Source organism: Myotis daubentonii, chromosome X (assembly GCF_963259705.1).
Source record: "Myotis daubentonii chromosome X, mMyoDau2.1, whole genome shotgun sequence".
NCBI lineage: Eukaryota > Metazoa > Chordata > Mammalia > Chiroptera > Vespertilionidae > Myotis > Myotis daubentonii.
Window position 1 is genome coordinate 104737734 of NC_081861.1, and position 17961 is coordinate 104755694.

At 37.3% G+C, this 17961-nt stretch overlaps 1 protein-coding gene across 1 annotated transcript in view; it reads left to right on the forward strand.

Annotated features, from left to right (window-relative positions):
• The window catches only part of SH3BGRL (SH3 domain binding glutamate rich protein like), an 85390-nt gene that overhangs the window by 43307 nt on the left and 24122 nt on the right, over positions 1-17961 (forward strand). Inside the window, exon 2 of the mRNA XM_059680345.1 lies at positions 17775-17960. Coding sequence (XP_059536328.1) covers positions 17775-17960 — 186 coding nt within the window. The remainder of the gene's footprint in view (positions 1-17774; position 17961) is intronic.

A 17961-nucleotide genomic window follows, 5' to 3' on the forward strand; every position in this document is an offset into this window, starting at 1 on the left:
TCAGACCTAGCTCCACCATGGAATGGAAACTCTGAACACTGGCTTTGCTTCTGGCCCTGCTGAGCTCCCAGCTGTACCTTTTCCAGGACTGCTTTAGAGACAATGGGACTTTACAAAGCGAGGGATATAATTTCACACAAATAAAAACCATTCATTCTCCCATGCAAGTCTTAGAAAATTCCTTTTCTGAAGATATCACAAAAGCCACCCCACTCCCACTAGTGATGGAGGAATCCTACCAACCCAATCCTCCAGCGACAATAATATCTATCTTAGAGGGTTATTATAAATATTAAATGAAATAACATGTAAAATGACCATTTTTAGCTACAGTCACTTAATTGGCCTTCTATAAATGGTAGTTATAATTGGTATAAGTAATAAGAAGACAGTATCTATTTGAATCTCGTCTGAACACAGCCATAACTTGAAATTTCTGTGAATTCGGGAATAATTATTGAGTACCCTCTGATATCCCAAAGTGTCTCTCTATCCTGGACAAACCCAAAGCTTCTGTGAACCCCAAAACTCTAACGCTTGTGAAACTTTTGAACTTCAATACATCTATACTTTGCTTAATGCTGCTGCTATGTCCTTGCCATGTAATGTGCTAGTAATGATGTGCTCGGTTGGGCTTTGGAGATTTCTAAGGGCTCTATCTTCTAATCAACTTTGTTCTAGGATTTTCAAGTGTTATTTTAGAGAATAAAGACTTACTTTGCTAGTTGGGGATGGAAAAGAGTCTGTGTGCAAACAGTAATCCATAGCAATATCTCTCTGCATTCAAATCTTGGGTAAATGGAATATATATAGGCGTATTGAAAATTCCACAGTCTTCATATGTCTCTTGGCTTTCTGGATGTCCTCTTTTGAAAGGTGTCTATTTAGGTCCTTTGCCCATTTTTTGATTGGATTGTTTATCTTTCTTTTGTTAAGTTGTATGAGTTCCCTATAAATTTTGGAGATTAGGCCCTTATCAGATATGTCATTGGCAAATATGTTTTCCCACACAGTGGGTTTTCTCGTTGTTTTGTTGATGGTTTCTTTTGCTGTGCAGAAGCTTTTTATTTTGATGTAGTCCCATTTGTTCATTTTTTCTTTAGTTTCAAGTGCCCTAGGAGCTGTATCAGTGAAGAAATTGCTTCGGCATATGTCTGAGATTTTGTTGCCTTTGGATTCTTCTAGAATTTTTATGGTTTCCCGTCGTACATTTAAGTCCTGTATCCATTTTGAGTTTATTTTTGTGTATGGTGTAAGTTGGTGGTCTAGTTTCATTTTCTTGCATATATCTGTCCAATTTTCCCAGCACCATTTATTGAAGAGACTATCTTGGCTCCATTGTATGTTCTTGCCTCCTTTGTCAAATATTAATTGAGCATATTGGTTCGGGCCGATTTCTGGGGTCTCTATTCTATTCCATTGATCTATATGCCTATTCTTGTGCCAGTACCAGGCAGTTTTGAGAACAGTGGCTTTGTAATACAACTTGATATCTGGTATTGAGATCCCACCTACTTTGTTCTTTTTCAGGATTGCTGCAGCTATTCGGGGTCTTTTTTTATTCCAGATGAATTTTTGGAGAGTTCGTTCTAGATCTCTGAAGTATGCTGTTGGTATTTTAATGGGAAGTGCGTTGAATTTATAGATTGCTTTGGGTAGTATGGACATTTTAATGATGTTGATTCTACCAATCCATGAACACGGTATGTTCTTCCATCTGTTTATGTCTTCCTCTATATCTTTTTTCAACGTCCTGTAGTTTTCTGAGTAGAGGTCTTTTACCTCTTTAGTTAAGTTTATTCCTAGGTAGCTTAATTTTTTTGGTGCAATGGTAAACGGGATTGTTTTTATAATCTCTCTTTCTGAAAGTTCACTATTGGTGTATAGAAATGCCTCAGATTTCTTGGGGTTAATTTTGTATCCTGCTACATTGCCAAATTCATGTATTAAGTCTAGTAGCTTTTTGATGGAATCTCTAGGGTTTTGTATATATAATATCATGTCGTCTGCAAATAAGGACAGTTTTACTTCCTCTTTTCCAATTTGGATGCCTTTTATTTCTTCTTCTTGCCGAATTGCAATGGCTAACACTTCCAGTACTATGTTGAACAGGAGTGGTGAGAGGGGGCATCCCTGTCTTGTTCCTGTTCTTAGGGGAAATGGTGTTAGTTTTTGTCCATTGAGTATGATGTTGGCTGTGGGCCTGTCATATATGGCTTTTATTATGTTGAGGTATGATCCTTCTACTCCCACCTTGCTGAGAGTTTTTATCAAAAATGGGTGTTGAATTTTGTCAAATGCTTTTTCTGCATCAATTGATATGACCATGTGGTTTTTTTCTTTCAATTTGTTTATGTGATGTATCACGTTTATTGATTTGCGGATATTGTACCATCCTTGCATCCCTGGGATAAATCCTACTTGGTCATGGTGTATGATCTTTCTGATGTACTGCTGGATCCGATTTGCTAAGATTTTGTTGAGGATTTTGGCATCTATGTTTATGAGGGATATTGGCCTGTAATTCTCTTTCATTGTGTTGAAAACATGCTCAAAGTCACTAATCATCCGAGAGATGCAAATCAAAACAGCAATGAGGTACCATCTCACACCTGTCAGACTGGCTATCATCAACAAATCAACAAATGACAAGTGCTGGAGAGGATGTGGAGAAAAAGGAACACTTGTGCACTGCTGGTGGGAATGCAGACTGGTGCAGCCACTATGGAAGACAGTATGGAGTTTCCTTAAAAAACTGAAAATGGAACTCCCATTTGACCCTGTGATCCCACTTCTAGGAATATATCCCAAGAAACCAGAAACACCAATCAGAAAGGATATATGCACCCCTATGTTCATAGCAGCACAATTCACCATAGCTAAGATCTGGAAACAGCCTAAGTGCCCATCAGTAGATGAATGGATTAGAAAACTGTGGTACATCTACACGATGGAATACTATGCTGCTGTCAAAAGGAAGGAACTCTTACCATTTGCAACGTCATGGATGGAACTGGAGAGCATTATGCTAAGTGAAATAAGCCAGTCAATAAAGGAAAAATACCACATGATCTCACTCATTCATGGACAATAGAGACCATTATAAACTTTTGAACAATAATAGAAACAGAGGCAGAGCTGCCTCAAACAGATTGTCAAACTGCAGCGGGAAGGCCGGGGAGGGTTGGGGGGCAGGAGGTAGGGGGGTAAGAGATCAACTAAAGGACTTGTATGCATGCATATAAGCATAACCAATGGACATAAGACACGGGGTGATAGGGGAGGCTAGGGGACTGTCTAGGGCGGGGGGATAAAAGGGATACATATGTAATACCCTTTGTAATACTTTAAGCAATAAAAAAAAAAAGAAAATTCCACAGTCATCAATACTTTAAGAGTGACAAAAATATCTGATATTGTAAAAGCTATCTATGCAATGGACACAGACAACAGGGTTTGAGGGCATGAACGAGGGGTGGGGGGTTATGGGGGAATAAGGACACATATGTAATACCTTAATCAATAAACAAATTAAAAAAATAAAGCATAACTAAAATTCACTAATAGATTGAATTATCTCCGATCCATTGTGGAGAACCCACCCATCTAATTTGATGCACAAGATGTTTAATACAGGGAATTTCTTTGAAGATATATTTCTGGATAACAGCTAATCTATGAGAAATTCAGCCCAGTCATCCTCAAAGACTGATGTGTATTACTCTTGAATAAGCTCTCATAGGTTGCTGATTATAGCCACCTCACTTTTCTCAAACTTTCCCAGAAAGTATTGTCAGGTTTCTAGTATGCTGCAAGAGTTTTCAAATGAGTACTTTGCTTCCTTTACATGGCTGGACTTAACTTTTTTTCAGCTTTATTTATGTATAATTGACTTATTTACTTGCACCCTAAACACAGAGAATAGAAAGGGGGAAAATAGTGACTTTTCAGTGGAGAAAGCTGGAAGAGACTGTCTTAATTAAGTAATCAAAGTTAATAACACCATCAATAAGCCATGTTGATATCATGTGCCCTCTGTTATAATGTTATGTGAAAGGCACTTCTTTGTAATATTATTCCCACAAATCTATAGTCCCAATATAGTCATTAGGGGGGAAAAAAAGAAAAACATCAGACAAACATGAATTGAGTGACATTCTATGCAATACCTGACCAGTGCTCCTCCAAACTGTCAAAATCATGGGAAACAAGAAAAGTTTGAGAAACTGTCATAGACCAGAAGAGACTAAGGAGACATGACCGAACATAATGTGGTATCTTGAGAGAGATATCTTGAAACCAAAAAAGAACTTTAGTGGAAAAGCTAGAAAAATTCAAATAGTCTGAAGTTGAATGAATAGTGCTTCTCCAATGTTATTTTCCACTGTGAAGTAAGATGTTAATATCAGGGGAAACAGAGTGACACCTATTCTCTGGAATATAGCTGCAAATTTTCTATAAATATAAAATTATTCTAAAGTTGAAGTTTATTAAGATAAAAAATTAAAAAGAAAACATTTTGGTAGTGCTGAATTTAAAATAATATTTTTATTAATCAGTATTATCTACTTTTGTGTCCAGCCTGAAGGTGAGCACTGTCAAGAGACATAAGCAAAAGGTGTGGCTCATACTTTCTTCATATGGCTTGCCAAATAACTAATTGAAGAGAAGAAGATTTGACATGTGGAGAGATTAGCAAACATTGGTATTACATGTATTTGATTAAGCTCTAAACTTGGTAATACAGACAGTAGGAAGTCAAAAAGTGAGGGCTGGAGTGGCTAATGAAGAGCTTCACAGCAGAAGTGAACCTTGATGAGTGGTTAGAATTGCATCCATGGAGAGAGAGGAGATTTGCAGTTGAAGGGAACAGAAAAAAAAAAGACCTGGATAATAAAGAACATTATAACCTGATGAACAAAAAGGTAGATACAGAGGCAGAGAATCATGGAAGAGACTGTTAAATTACAGTGGGAAACCTGTGGAGTGTTGAGGGGGGGGAGGTAAGAGATCAGCCGAAGGACTTGTATGCATGCATATAAGCATAACCAATGGACACAAGACACCGGGGGGTGGGGGGGGTGGGCGTGAAGGCATGTGCGGGGGGGGGGGGTAAGAGAGGCCAGGGGAAGATCAATGGTGGGGGGGGGGAAGGAGACATATGTACTACTACTATCTGTAATACTTTAAACAATAAAATAAAAATAAAAAGACCTGAGGTCTTGAGTAGAATAGACCCGGATAAAAGTAAAGGCAACCTGATCTGATCTGGGAGAGGGAGGGGAATGCATATCCATAGAAAGGGAGCTAGTTCAGAGCCTTTATGCAGAATTTTGAAAGTTAAGCTTTGGGGTGGGGTTGAAGTTGGTCACAGGGATCCAATGTAACAGCAGTAGTATTCCAGTTTATGTTTCATTTTGTGGCTTTTAGCTCCTGGTGAAATCTATTTCTTAACATTTATTAACCTGTTAACCCCTCTCTCAGCATGTACATTTGTTAAGACTGTGTAGGGATGAAGTTCACCTGCAAGAGGGAAAAGTACAGGCATGCTTATGTTCTGGATTAAAAGGCTTTCTTGATTGAATCATATGTCAGTTCTGAATAACCTCATTTATAAGCTCTTTCTTATCTGGAACCTTGCTCTGTTCATACCCTTTTCCGGAAGCAGAAGGAACTTTAGTCCTTTTGTCTGTTACTGACTCAGTTCTGATCATTTTGTTCCTTAGAAAGGCTGTTGAACTTTTTAAGTGATAAGTATACTGCTCATTTAAAAATAAAATAAACAATGGGAAGGATCTGACGCCTTTGAATTTTCTTGTATGTTTCTTTGTAAGTTTATATAAAGTTTAAAGTACAGAAATTAATACCCTCTACACCAACTTTGCGCACTGATATCTTTTTCTTTAAGTGGCTGACTGCTTAACAAAGGGAAGGCATAGGTTGCATTGTTCTCCATGCAGTTAATGAGAAGCCAGAGGCCTCATCAATTTTTTTCTTCTGTGTGCAAGCCACATCACAAATTGATAGGCTGAGGAATTCATTAGGGTCAATTTAACTGGTCCAGGGGAAAGAGACCATAATAACTAGGAATTCAAACTAAAAAAAAAAATGGACTATTTAGAAGAGAACATATCTCAACTTTTGTCTTTCTAATCAATATCATATAGTTTATAAGGAACTCTTTTATATATGGCAGTATTATCTCCCCAGCTAGATTGGGAATTATAGTATGTACTGCATATAGTGAAAAACAATAAGGCTTTGTAGTCAGATAGATTTAGATTTATTACTTGGTGTACTGTAGACAATTAAAATATCTGTCTTCCTCAGCAGGTCCCTTAACCTATGTGAGCTTCAATTTCCTTTGTTGTAAAGTAGGGGTAATCATACTATAACCTTTCAGAATTGTGAGGATTTGAAGGGATACATGTAAATAGCCTCACAAAGAGTTTGATACTCAGTAAGCACCCAGTTAAGTGTTAATCTCTCTTTCTCCTTAGAGGTCTTTATCTTGTGCAAAGTTTAACCCAGTACTAACATATAGTAAGGCTTGGAAATTTCCTCATATATTTCACAGCTTCCTGTGTCTATACAGAAAGCCATCTCTGAAGGAATGGGAGACGGACTAAAGTTCCTTCTGATTCTAGAAAAAAGAGTATAGGCAGATATAAGTGTCAGATAACAAAAGGCTGTATAGATGAGGTTATGTAAGGCTATTTCATTTGTTTAAGAAAAACGCTTTTAACCCAGAAAATGGGAATGACTGTATTTTCTTTACTGTGGCCATGTTAAGACATTGCTATTTTTGAAAAACTGCCATTAATATTGAATTTCTCTTCTTTTCATACCAGGATCTACTTTTGAAATTATTTGGGCCTTGACATATTTTTAGACATGGTTAGAATTGCAACTAAAAAGGAAATAATAACAGTACATTTTTTTTTTCTTTTGGCAGCAGTAAAATAGCAAATTTAGATTGTGCTCTTTTGCTGCCACATCTTGGGATCTGTCTGGAGATAACTCCAGGGAGCTGTAAGTAGAGGTGGGAGATCAAGAAAATTGTTAATAATCATGTTGACTCAGATTTGTTGCAGACTTGCTGGCGAAGAGCTCTGAATTACAAGTTGTACATTGCTGATTGTGATCAAAGCATTTTTTTTTTAAATATTGCAAAACAGACAAGCTGAAAACAACTGTCTCATGATGTGGTTATGCCATTAGATTAAGCAATAGGAATTCAGTGGCTTACGGACTCATGACAGTATTCATTTAAAAATGCACAGAGATCTCTCTGGTTACCAAAAGGGCTACACAGTGGCAAACAGACTAACTGGGGATTCAGATTTGATTTTCCTTTTAGGTCAGTTTTGTAAGTAGATTAGAAAAAAATGAAAAGGCAGCTTTAAATGCTATTTATTCACTCTACTTTCACCGCACTGTTAAATTCTTAGGCAACAGGATAGGCAAAGATGGATTTATTATTTTTTATAAAGTAGAATGACTATTCTTAGGAGAGTGTTGAAATAAATAGAATGAATTGGAGGGACTCTATATATCTGAATTTCTCTTTATAGAAGTTGACTAGGTAATACATATAACATGTTGAAAATGACAAAATACACAACTATACAACTGTTTATTCACTAATAGGCTTTAATTATGTGTAAGAAGTTAGTCATAGAAATTTTGGGCATCCATTTAGAAAGTTTCCAAGTTTATTTTGTACTACCATATCTTCATTGCTCTGGTGCAATATTCTTTTGTTGGCTCAGTTTTCACAAATGGCTAGTTATATTAAACTTTACATCATTCTTTCACTGAAACTAAAAATTGCATCATGGATGTAGTATATAGAATTTGTGCTATTATTATTAAGCTTAATCTGAATGGCATCAATAATAGCAATAAGCATTTGTTCTTTCTTAGTTTTTTTTTACAATCATTGGCTTTGTCATTCACTAGGCCTCTCTCACCTAACTATCTTATATCGATGGTTGTCTTAGCTTCATATTTAAATTTCATGTTGTAATTGAACTTTTTAATATAGCTATGTCTAATCCCTCCCTTTAGATTATAAACCTGCAAAGGAATTTCTGCTATTTTTCTTTAGGCATGTAAGAGAACCTAAAATAAAATTTTTACACATGTAATAGGCACCCAAGACATACTGTTGAAATTGCTACTAAATATAATTTTGAATAATCATTTTAGATTTTTGTGCATTATAGTGGGAACCTCTGTCAGTGTTCATTAATCTAATGAACAAAATAAACTGACAAACTGAACAAATAGAAACAGGGGCATGGATACATGGAACAGACTGACAGCTGTCAGAGTGGAGGGGGAGAAAGAGTTGGATGAAAGAAGTAGAAGGGATTAGCCAAAGAACATATATGCATAACCCATAGACACAGAAAACAGCGTGATGATGGCCAGAGGGAAGAGGGGATGGCGGGCCTGTGTGGAGGTGAGAAAAAGGGGGCATGGTACATCTGTAATAGTGTCAACAATAACAAAGTTTTTTTAAAAAGTGTCAGACTCAGACTAACCATGGCTGGGGTCTGAACACACAGGCACCCCACCCTGGACCCCTTGTGCGGGTACACCCCAAGGACATAACTCAGACCCTATGCGCACCCCCTTCCCCGCAGACAATGCTGGTCCCTGCACCTAAGTGAACAGTAACAGCAACAAGACCCTGCATACACCAGCCCACCAGAGACCACTGCAGACAATGCCCAGGCCGCACACCTAAGTGAACAGCAGCAAGATCCCATGCGCCTGCAACTGACAGTTGCAGAACCCCACGCAACTACCAAAAGGATTTGCTGCTACCACCATAGCCATTTCCTGGGCACAGCTCCAGCTTGGAGAGCACGCCATCTTTTTCTATTTTTTATTTTTTTATTTACAGTTTATTTATTTTTCCCCAGTTTTTAAATTTTTTTTATTGATTAAGTTATTACATATGTGTCCTTATCCTCCCATTACCCCCTATCCTCCCACTCATGCCCTCACCCCCCTGTTGTCTGTGTCCATTGGTTAGGCCTATATGCTTGCATATAAGTCCTTTGGTTGATCTCTCCTCCTTACCCCACCCTCCCCTACCTTCCCTCTGAGGTTTGACAGTCTGATCGATGCTTCTCTATCTCTGGATCTGTTTTTGTTCATCAGTTTATGTTGTTCATTGTATTCCAGAAATGAGTGAGATCATGTGGTATTTATCTTCAAAACGACAATGCAGTACCATCTCACACCTGTCAGAATGGCTTTCATCAACAAATCAACAAACGATAAGTGCTAGTGAGGATGTGGAGAAAAAGGAACCCTTGTGCACTGCTGGTGGGAATGCAGACTGGTACAGCCACTGTGGAGAACAGTATGGAGTTTCCTCAAAAAACTAAAAATGCAACTCCCATTTGACCCAGTGATCCCACTTCTAGGACTATATCCCAAGAAACTAGAAACACCAATTAGAAAGGATATATGCACCCCTGTGTTCATAGCAGCACAATTCACCATAGCTAAGATTTGGAAACAGCCTAAGTGCCCATCAGAGGTGAGTGGATAGAAAACGGTGGTACATCTACACAATGGAATACTGCACTGTGGTAAAAAAGGAGTTCTTACCATTTGCAACAGCATGGATGGAACTGGAGAGGATTATGCTAAGTGAAATAAGCCAGTCAGGGTGCACCATCTTGAAGGTTTTACAAGGTCCTCCTTGAGGATGTGGGGAGCTACAGCAGCTAGACACAAAGCTTCACCACCATCCAGACTCATCCTGCCCCAGACCTGGTGTGCCTACAGAGGTAACAACCCAGACCTGCATGACTGCAACAGACACTGGTAGGTCCTCTGCCTGCCTGGCATGCTCTCAGCCTGAACCCGTGTGCCTGAAGGTACCCAGCCTGGACAGTGTGCCACCTCCATGCAACCACCACTGACACAGCAGAGCTTTTGCCCCTGTGGTGTACTCACCTGCTAGCACTGCTACTGTGTTACCACAACCACTTTAGAGCCAAGCTGTTAGGCTCCACCACCAGGAATCAGGGGCAGGAATTGTGCTGAAGGCCATGAGATGGATATAGCCTTCCCTGACTCAGACTTATTGAACTGTGGACTTGAGGAGACTGAAGAGGCTGCAGATCTTTAGCTGGTATGATGACATTAGGGTTGAACTTCACTGGCAACAATTCGGAGGGGAGATCACTTCCATGAATGGGACATCAACAATCAAGTCCCAATTTTAACTGGAGAACCCAAATAACACACACAAGGGGCATGCCTAGAGCATCTAGCTCAGGTGAACAAAGAGACTGTAGCATTGGACCTCTCAAGACAATTCATACATAGGCCATCCCACAAAGATTGGGAGCAATAGTAGGTCTATGTAATACAAAGAAGCAAATACAAAAAGACAGATAAAATGGGGAGACAAAGAACCTCCCAATGAAGGAAAAAGACAGAATGTCCAGAAAAAGAACTAAATGAACGGGAGATAAGCAACCTATCAGACATAGAGTTCAAAGCAGTGGTTATAAAAATGCTTAAGGAACTTAGTGCAAATTGCAACAATGTGATAGAGGCCATGAACAGGAACAAAACAGAAATGAAGAATGCATTTTCTGACATCAAGAACACACTGGAAGGAATTAAAAGTAGATTGGATGAAGCAGAAGATCAAACCAGTGATTTGGAAGACAAGGTAGAAATAAATACCCAATTAGAGCAGCAAATAGAAAAAAGTAATTAAAAAGCAGGAATAGCTTAAGAGAGCTCTGAGACAACATGAAAATAACAACATCTGCATTATAGGAATACCAAAAGGGTAAGGATGTAAGCAAGGACCAGAACCATGGTTAAAGAAATAATGTAAGACAACTACCCCAACCTGGTGAAGGAAAAGGTCACACAAGTTCAGGAGGCACAGAGAGTCCCAATCAAGATAAACCTAAAGAGTTCCACATCTAGACACACCATAATTAAAATGACAAACATTAAATACAAAGAAAGAATCTTAAAGGCAGCAAGAGAGAGACAGAAAATTACCTACAAAGGAGTTCCCATTACAATGTCAGCTGACTTCTCAATAGAAACACTTCAGGCATGAAGTATTCAAAGTGATGAAAAGCAAGGAACTAAATCTAAGACTACTGTATTCAGCAAGGCTATCATTTAAAATTGAAGATGAAATAAAAAGCTTTCCAGATTAAAAAAAAAAAGGTTAAAGGAGTAAATTACCACCAAAGCAGCAATGCAAGAAATGTTAAGAGCACTGCTTTAAGAAGAAAATGAGAGAAAGAGGATCATAGGCATAAAGAAAATAAAAATGGCAATAAATAAATACTTATTAATAATAACCTTAAATGTAAATGCATTAAATGCTCCAGTGAATAGACATAGGGTAATGGAATGGATAAGAAAACATGACCCATATATATGCTGTCTACAAGAGACCCACATCAGAACAAAAGATACAGACTAAGAGAGCAGGGATGGAAAATTTATTCCATGCAAATGGAAAGGAAAAATAAGCTGGGGTAGCAATAGTCAAATCAGACAAAATAGAGTTCAAAACAAAACCCATACCAAGAGACAAATAAGGCTGCTATATAATACTAAAGGGAATGATTCAACTAGAAAATATAACCCTTGTAAATATATATGAACCCAATATAGGAACACCCAAGTTCATAAAAACAAAAACAAAAACACTCTTTTTGTTTGTTTTTTGTTAATCCTCACCCGAGAATATTTTTCCATTGATTTTTAGGGAGAGTAGAAGAGCGAGGGAAAGACAGAGAGAAACATAGATGTGAGAAAAACACATCGATTGATTGCCTCCTGCATGAGTCCAGACCAGAGCCCAGGCCAGGGAGGAGCCTGCAACCAAGGTACATGCCCTTGATGGTAATCAAACCTGGGACCCTTTGGTCTGCAGGATGATGGTCTATTCACTGAGCCAAACTGGCAAGGGCCATAAAAACTCTTGATGAACTTTCAGGGAGAGATTAACAGCAATATAGTCATAGTAGGGGACCTTAACATTCCACTGACACCACTGGATATATCTTTCAGACAAAAAAAATCAACAAGGAAACAGAGTCCTTAAATAACACACTAGATCATATGGATCTAACTGATACTTACAGAATATTTCATCCCAAAGCAACAGAATATACATTCTTCTCAAGCACACATGGAACATTCTCAGAGATAGACCACATGTTTGGACACAAAGTCTATACGAATGCAAGAAGATGTATGTAATTCCAAGCATCTTCTTGGAACACAATGACATGAAGTTAGAAATCAAGTACAATAAAAAACAGTCAACAACATGGAGGCTAAATAGCATGCTATTAAAAAAAATGAATGGGTTACTAATTAGATAAAGCAAGAAATTAAAAGCTTCCTAGAAACAAGTAAAAATGAACACACAAAACCCCAAAACCTATGGGACAAGGTGAAAGCACTGCTGAGAGGGAAGTTGATAGTATTACAGGGCCTACCTCAAGAAATAAGAGAAAGCACTAATAAACTATTTAGCCTCACAACTAAATGAATTACAAAGAGAAGAGCAAGAAAAGCCCAGAAGAAGTAGAAGGAAGGAAATAATAAAAATCAGAGCAGAAATAAGAGAAAATAAAAATTAAAAAAATCAGAGCAGAAATAAATGACATCCTATATAATAAAACCCTAATATACAAATCTAAAGAACGGCGGAGTGACCAGCAGAATGACCGGTCGCTATGATGCACACTGACCACCAGGGGCAGATGCTCAATGCAGCGGGAGGTGACTGGTCGTAGTGACCAGGGCGTGGGGCTGGCCAGTGGGCGGCGCCAGGTCTCCAGGCCTCTAGTAGAGATTAATAAAACAGTACAAAAGATAAATGAATCCAAGAGCTGGTTCTTTGAAAAGAAAAACAAGATTGATGAACCCCTAGCCAGGCTCATTAAGAAACAAAGAGAGAGGACCAAAATAAATAAATTGAAAAATGAAAGAGGTGCTATAACAACAGACACCATAGAAATACAAAGGATTGTAAGCAAATACTATAAACAACTATTTGCCAATAAATTGGACAAACTGGGCAAAATGGACAAATTCCCCAAAATGTACAATTTTCCAAAACTCAATCAGGAAGAATCAGATATCCTGAGTAGACCAATAACAACTGATAAAATTGAAGCAGTAAAAAACTCCTAACTAAATGTCTTGCAACAGATGGATTTATTGGAGAATTTTACCAAACCTTGAAAGAAGAACTAACATCTACCCTCCTCAAAATATCCCAAAAAATTCAAGAGGAAGGAACATTTCCAAGCTATTTTAATGAAGCCAGCATCATCCTAATTCCAAAACCAGATAAAGACACTACAAAGAAAGGAATTACAGTCCAATATCCCAGATGAACACAGATGCTAAAATCCTCAACAAAATATTAGCAAATTGGATCCAGTAATATATTAAAAAGATCATCCACCATAATCAAGTAAGATTTATTCTGGTGATGCAAGGCTGGTACAATAATTGCAAATCAATAAAAGTGATACATCACATAAACAAAATGAAAGATAAAAATCACATCATATCAATTAATGTAGAAAAAGCATTAGACAAAATCCATCACCCTTTTTAATAAAATCTCTCAGGAAAGTGGGAATAGAGAGATCATACCTCAACATAATAAAGGCCATATATGACAAAGTTACAGCTAAGATAATACTCAATGGACAACAACTAAAAATGTTTCCCTTAAGAACAGGAACAAGACAAGGATGTCCACTTTCACCACTCTTACTCTACATTCCTTACCATAGCAATCAGACAAGTAAAAGAGACAAAAGGCATCCAAATTGGAAAGGAGGAAGTAAATCTGTCATTATTTGCAGATCACATAATATTGTACATAAAAAACCCTAAAAACTCTACCAGTAAACTTCTATACATAATAAATGAATTAAGCAAGGTAGCAAGATACAAAATCAACATCCAGAAATTGATAGCATTTTTATACACCAATAATGAACTCTCCAAAAGAGAAAATAAAAAAATAAAAACAACCCCATAGCTATGATCTGGAAACAGCCTAAGTGCCTATCAGTTGGTTAGTGGATTAGAAAACTGTGGTACCTCTACACAATGGAATACTATGCTGCTGTAAAAAGGAAGGAACTCCTACCATTTGCAACAGCATGGATGGACATGGAGAACATTATGCTAAGTGAAATAAGCCAGTCAGAGAAAGATAAATATCATGTGATCTCACTCATTTGTGGAATATAATGAACAACATAAACTGATGAACAAAAACAGATCCAGAGACAGTGAATCATTGATCAGATGCTCAAACCTCGGAGGGAAGGTAGGGGAGGGTGGGGGTAAGGGGGAGAGATCAACCAAAGGACTTGTATGCATGCATATAAGCATAACCAATGGACTCAGACAGCAGGGGGTGAGGGTGAGGGTGAGGGCAGGATTGGGGGGTGGGGGGCAATGGGGGATAAGGACACATTTGTAATACCTTAATCAATAAAGGGGAAGAAATTTTTAAAAAAAAACAACAAGATAAAACCTCACTTTTATTAAACGTTTTATGCTAGATTGGCACTCTATGAAAATTACTTGTTTTTCCAATTGAAGCATGGTTATTAAAGTTTCAGTAATCCATTGAAAGTTGAATATTCACACTGGACCATTTTAAAGCACATACAGACACCTTGTCAGTTTCCTTCATTTAAAAGAAATTTATTTTACCCTTTTTGTGACTGACAAAAAGCTTACTGAGGCTAGCTGGAAAGTAACTTCCCTCTAGGTCACATTCCTCAGTAGCCCTGCTCTGTATCTTTGGAGGGAAGGATACCTTGAATTTTAAACCCAGACATGTGAGAAGAAATACTGGGCATTCATTGAGTGGAGGTGAAGGGTATGATTTGCTCTTTGAAGAAGATTGATTTAAATTTCTGGACAGTGCCATTGTCTACTTGGTAGTGCAAATTATTTTTTTCTGTAGGAAATGTGAGTTGTATTCCTTAGTAAACCCTTGTGATACCCATTCCTAATTTTTCTTGCATTTTATGATTTTCAGTCACCTATATTTACTGTGTCCTTTTATTTTAAGTCCCATTGGGAAATTAGGAAATTAGCACCACCTGAAGCCCCTTTGTCAAGATATGTTGTAGTGAACATGTGCTTGTAGGTGTATAACAAAAGCAATAACTCTTTAGATATAAAATATCCTTTGTTAGAATAAATTTGCTATTTGAAATTTTGGACTTACAGATATGATCAAGTTAGGAGACATTTTTTTTAATTTTATTTTTTATTATTAGTTAAGGTATTACAAATGTGTCCTCATCCCCCCCATTAACCCCCAACCTCCCCCCCCTCCCCGCCCCGCACACTCATGCTCCCATCCCCCTGTTGTCCATGTCCATTGGTTTGGCTTATATACATGTATACAAGTCCTTCGGTTGATCTCTTCCCCTTACCCCCACCCTCCCCTACTTTCCTTCTGGGGATTGATAGCCAGGAGACATTTTTTTAACATTCCCCAAAGATTCAAAACTGTACCAATTTTCACATTTGACAAGACAGAACCTACTAAAAAGTGTTATTATGGTCCATTCTTTTAAGCCTTATGGAGGTGTAGAGCATTATAGGAAGTATGTGTACTTATTGTCAGGTAGTTCCAGAGCATGGGATGAATACTTGTGGTCCAGAGATGATGGCTGGAGGGTAAAGATATCAGTGAAGTTATACTACAATGCCCAGTGATAACAAGCCTGGCCACCATCTTAACTCAGCAGAAAGAACACTGCTCTCAATATAGTAAGCATTCACTAAAGTAAGAAGGCTTCAGAGTAATTTATCTCAAAGGTCTTCTGCCCTTTTTCTCACACAAACATGACAGATGACTTTAACCCAGGGCCATGTATAATTTTTAGCATGTTAGCTAAATGTTACCTCTTCATTAATTTAAAACCAACTGTTGCAAATAGCAAGCGACTCAAAGTACCATATTTAGGGGCATCTTTATACCTACTTAAATTTGTAAATATGCAAATAGTAGATAAATTACTTGATAAAATTTATACTAACTGAACACTTCCTGTTGCATTATGGAGATTAAAAACCACTGATTTAACTGAACCTTCTATGAAGCTTCTGGTCCAGAAATTTTCAACATTTCATCTCAGGACACATATACTTATTACTAAAATTATCTGGCACACCAAAATATATATTCTTTTTTTGCCAATCTGACAAAAATGGGTATAATTTTGATTCATTAACACCAGATGGCAATTGTGTTGGCTGTTGTCATTTTTTTTAAATCTGACAATCTAAGGGAAAAAAGGTCAGGGCCCCTGACTAAATAGTCAGGTATTCCATGTTTTAAAAGTTCTTGTGGCACACCATGTGAAAATCACTGGTCTAGTCCATTAGACATTCACTCCTGATTATTTGACTTTTACATTGATTTTTATAAAAATTAAAAAGGGAGTATATGTTATATTTAGGACTGAAAGTTTGATTTTATAAGCTAATAAGGAAATATGATTCCTGTTGGAAAAATTACTGGTCTTTAAAGAAGGGCATCCTATACTCTGATCTAAATAGCCTATGGAAATTTCCGTTCTTATTCGGAGAAATTAAGAATTTTTTTCTCTGGAGTTATGTGATGAGAGAGAAAATTACTTACACACAAGCAAGTTAGAAGGACAAAAATACAAATCTCTGTGTATGCATGTGTGTGTGTGTGTCGGGGGGGTGTAAATCCATAGAGGACTTGACTGTATGGAAGCTTTATTATTTTGTATTTTTATTTCCATTGGGAAGACTGCTTGTTTTGATTTTATTTTTTCTCATTATTCTACTCCATGTTTCTTTTTACTATGACTCCATGAATAATTTTTTTATTATGCTATGTACCTCCGAAATGTTAAGTAAGAGTTTTAAGTTTGGACAAATTACCATAGAAGTGTGAATTAACATTCTAAAATAAATGCATATTAGAGGAGAAGCCTAACTAAATAGTATTAATTTTACTATCTTAAAACTCTCTTTTAGGTATGATTAGGAGGCAAAATAATTATATTATCTCTACCTGTTAACCTAGCTGAAGAAGTAGCACAGATACACATGAAAGACCCCTTAGCATGTTAATGACTAATGAGTGGTACAAGTATATTCCAGACTTAGTATACAAAGAGACTTAGGTCATATCTTCTCATTCAGTTTCTGTTGTAAACTATGAACATTGAAGCATAGAGTGACTCTGAGGCTTGTAACATTCTCAAGGAAATATTTATTTCTGTTCATTACATGATGCTTATTAAGATAGGTAGTAGACTTGGATTGTTTGTGAAGATTTTCAACAAGGGCTGAAATTAAGAAAGGCTTGTAGATAACCAGAAAACAAAGCTTCCTACCACTCACACTTTTGCATTAACTGCATTTTAGGTTATTGATATGCATCATCTAGCCTTACTTTTGCTCATTAGATGTGGGAAATTTTCTAGAAAAAGAAAAATTCAGGTTGATAAAAGGATCTGTCATATGAAAGCTCTTCAATCCACTTGTGAGACATTGTTAACAACAAAATAATAAAGCGGGAAAACCATGTATCTTCTGTGAAACCATAAATCTTGATCCATGTCTGAGTTCATTTATGCTAGTTCACAAACACTGACTTTTGTTGAATTTGAAAATAATAGAAGCTTTTTGTTCAGTAATATAGTTTATTGTCCTTTGGGTTCTAGATTAAGAAGAAACAGCAAGATGTGCTTGGTTTTTTAGAAGCTAACAAAATAGGATTTGAAGAAAAAGATATTGCTGCCAATGAAGAAAATCGGAAGTGGATGAGAGAAAATGTACCTGAAAACAGTCGACCAGCTACGGGGTACCCCCTACCACCTCAAATTTTCAATGAAAGCCAGTACCGTGGGG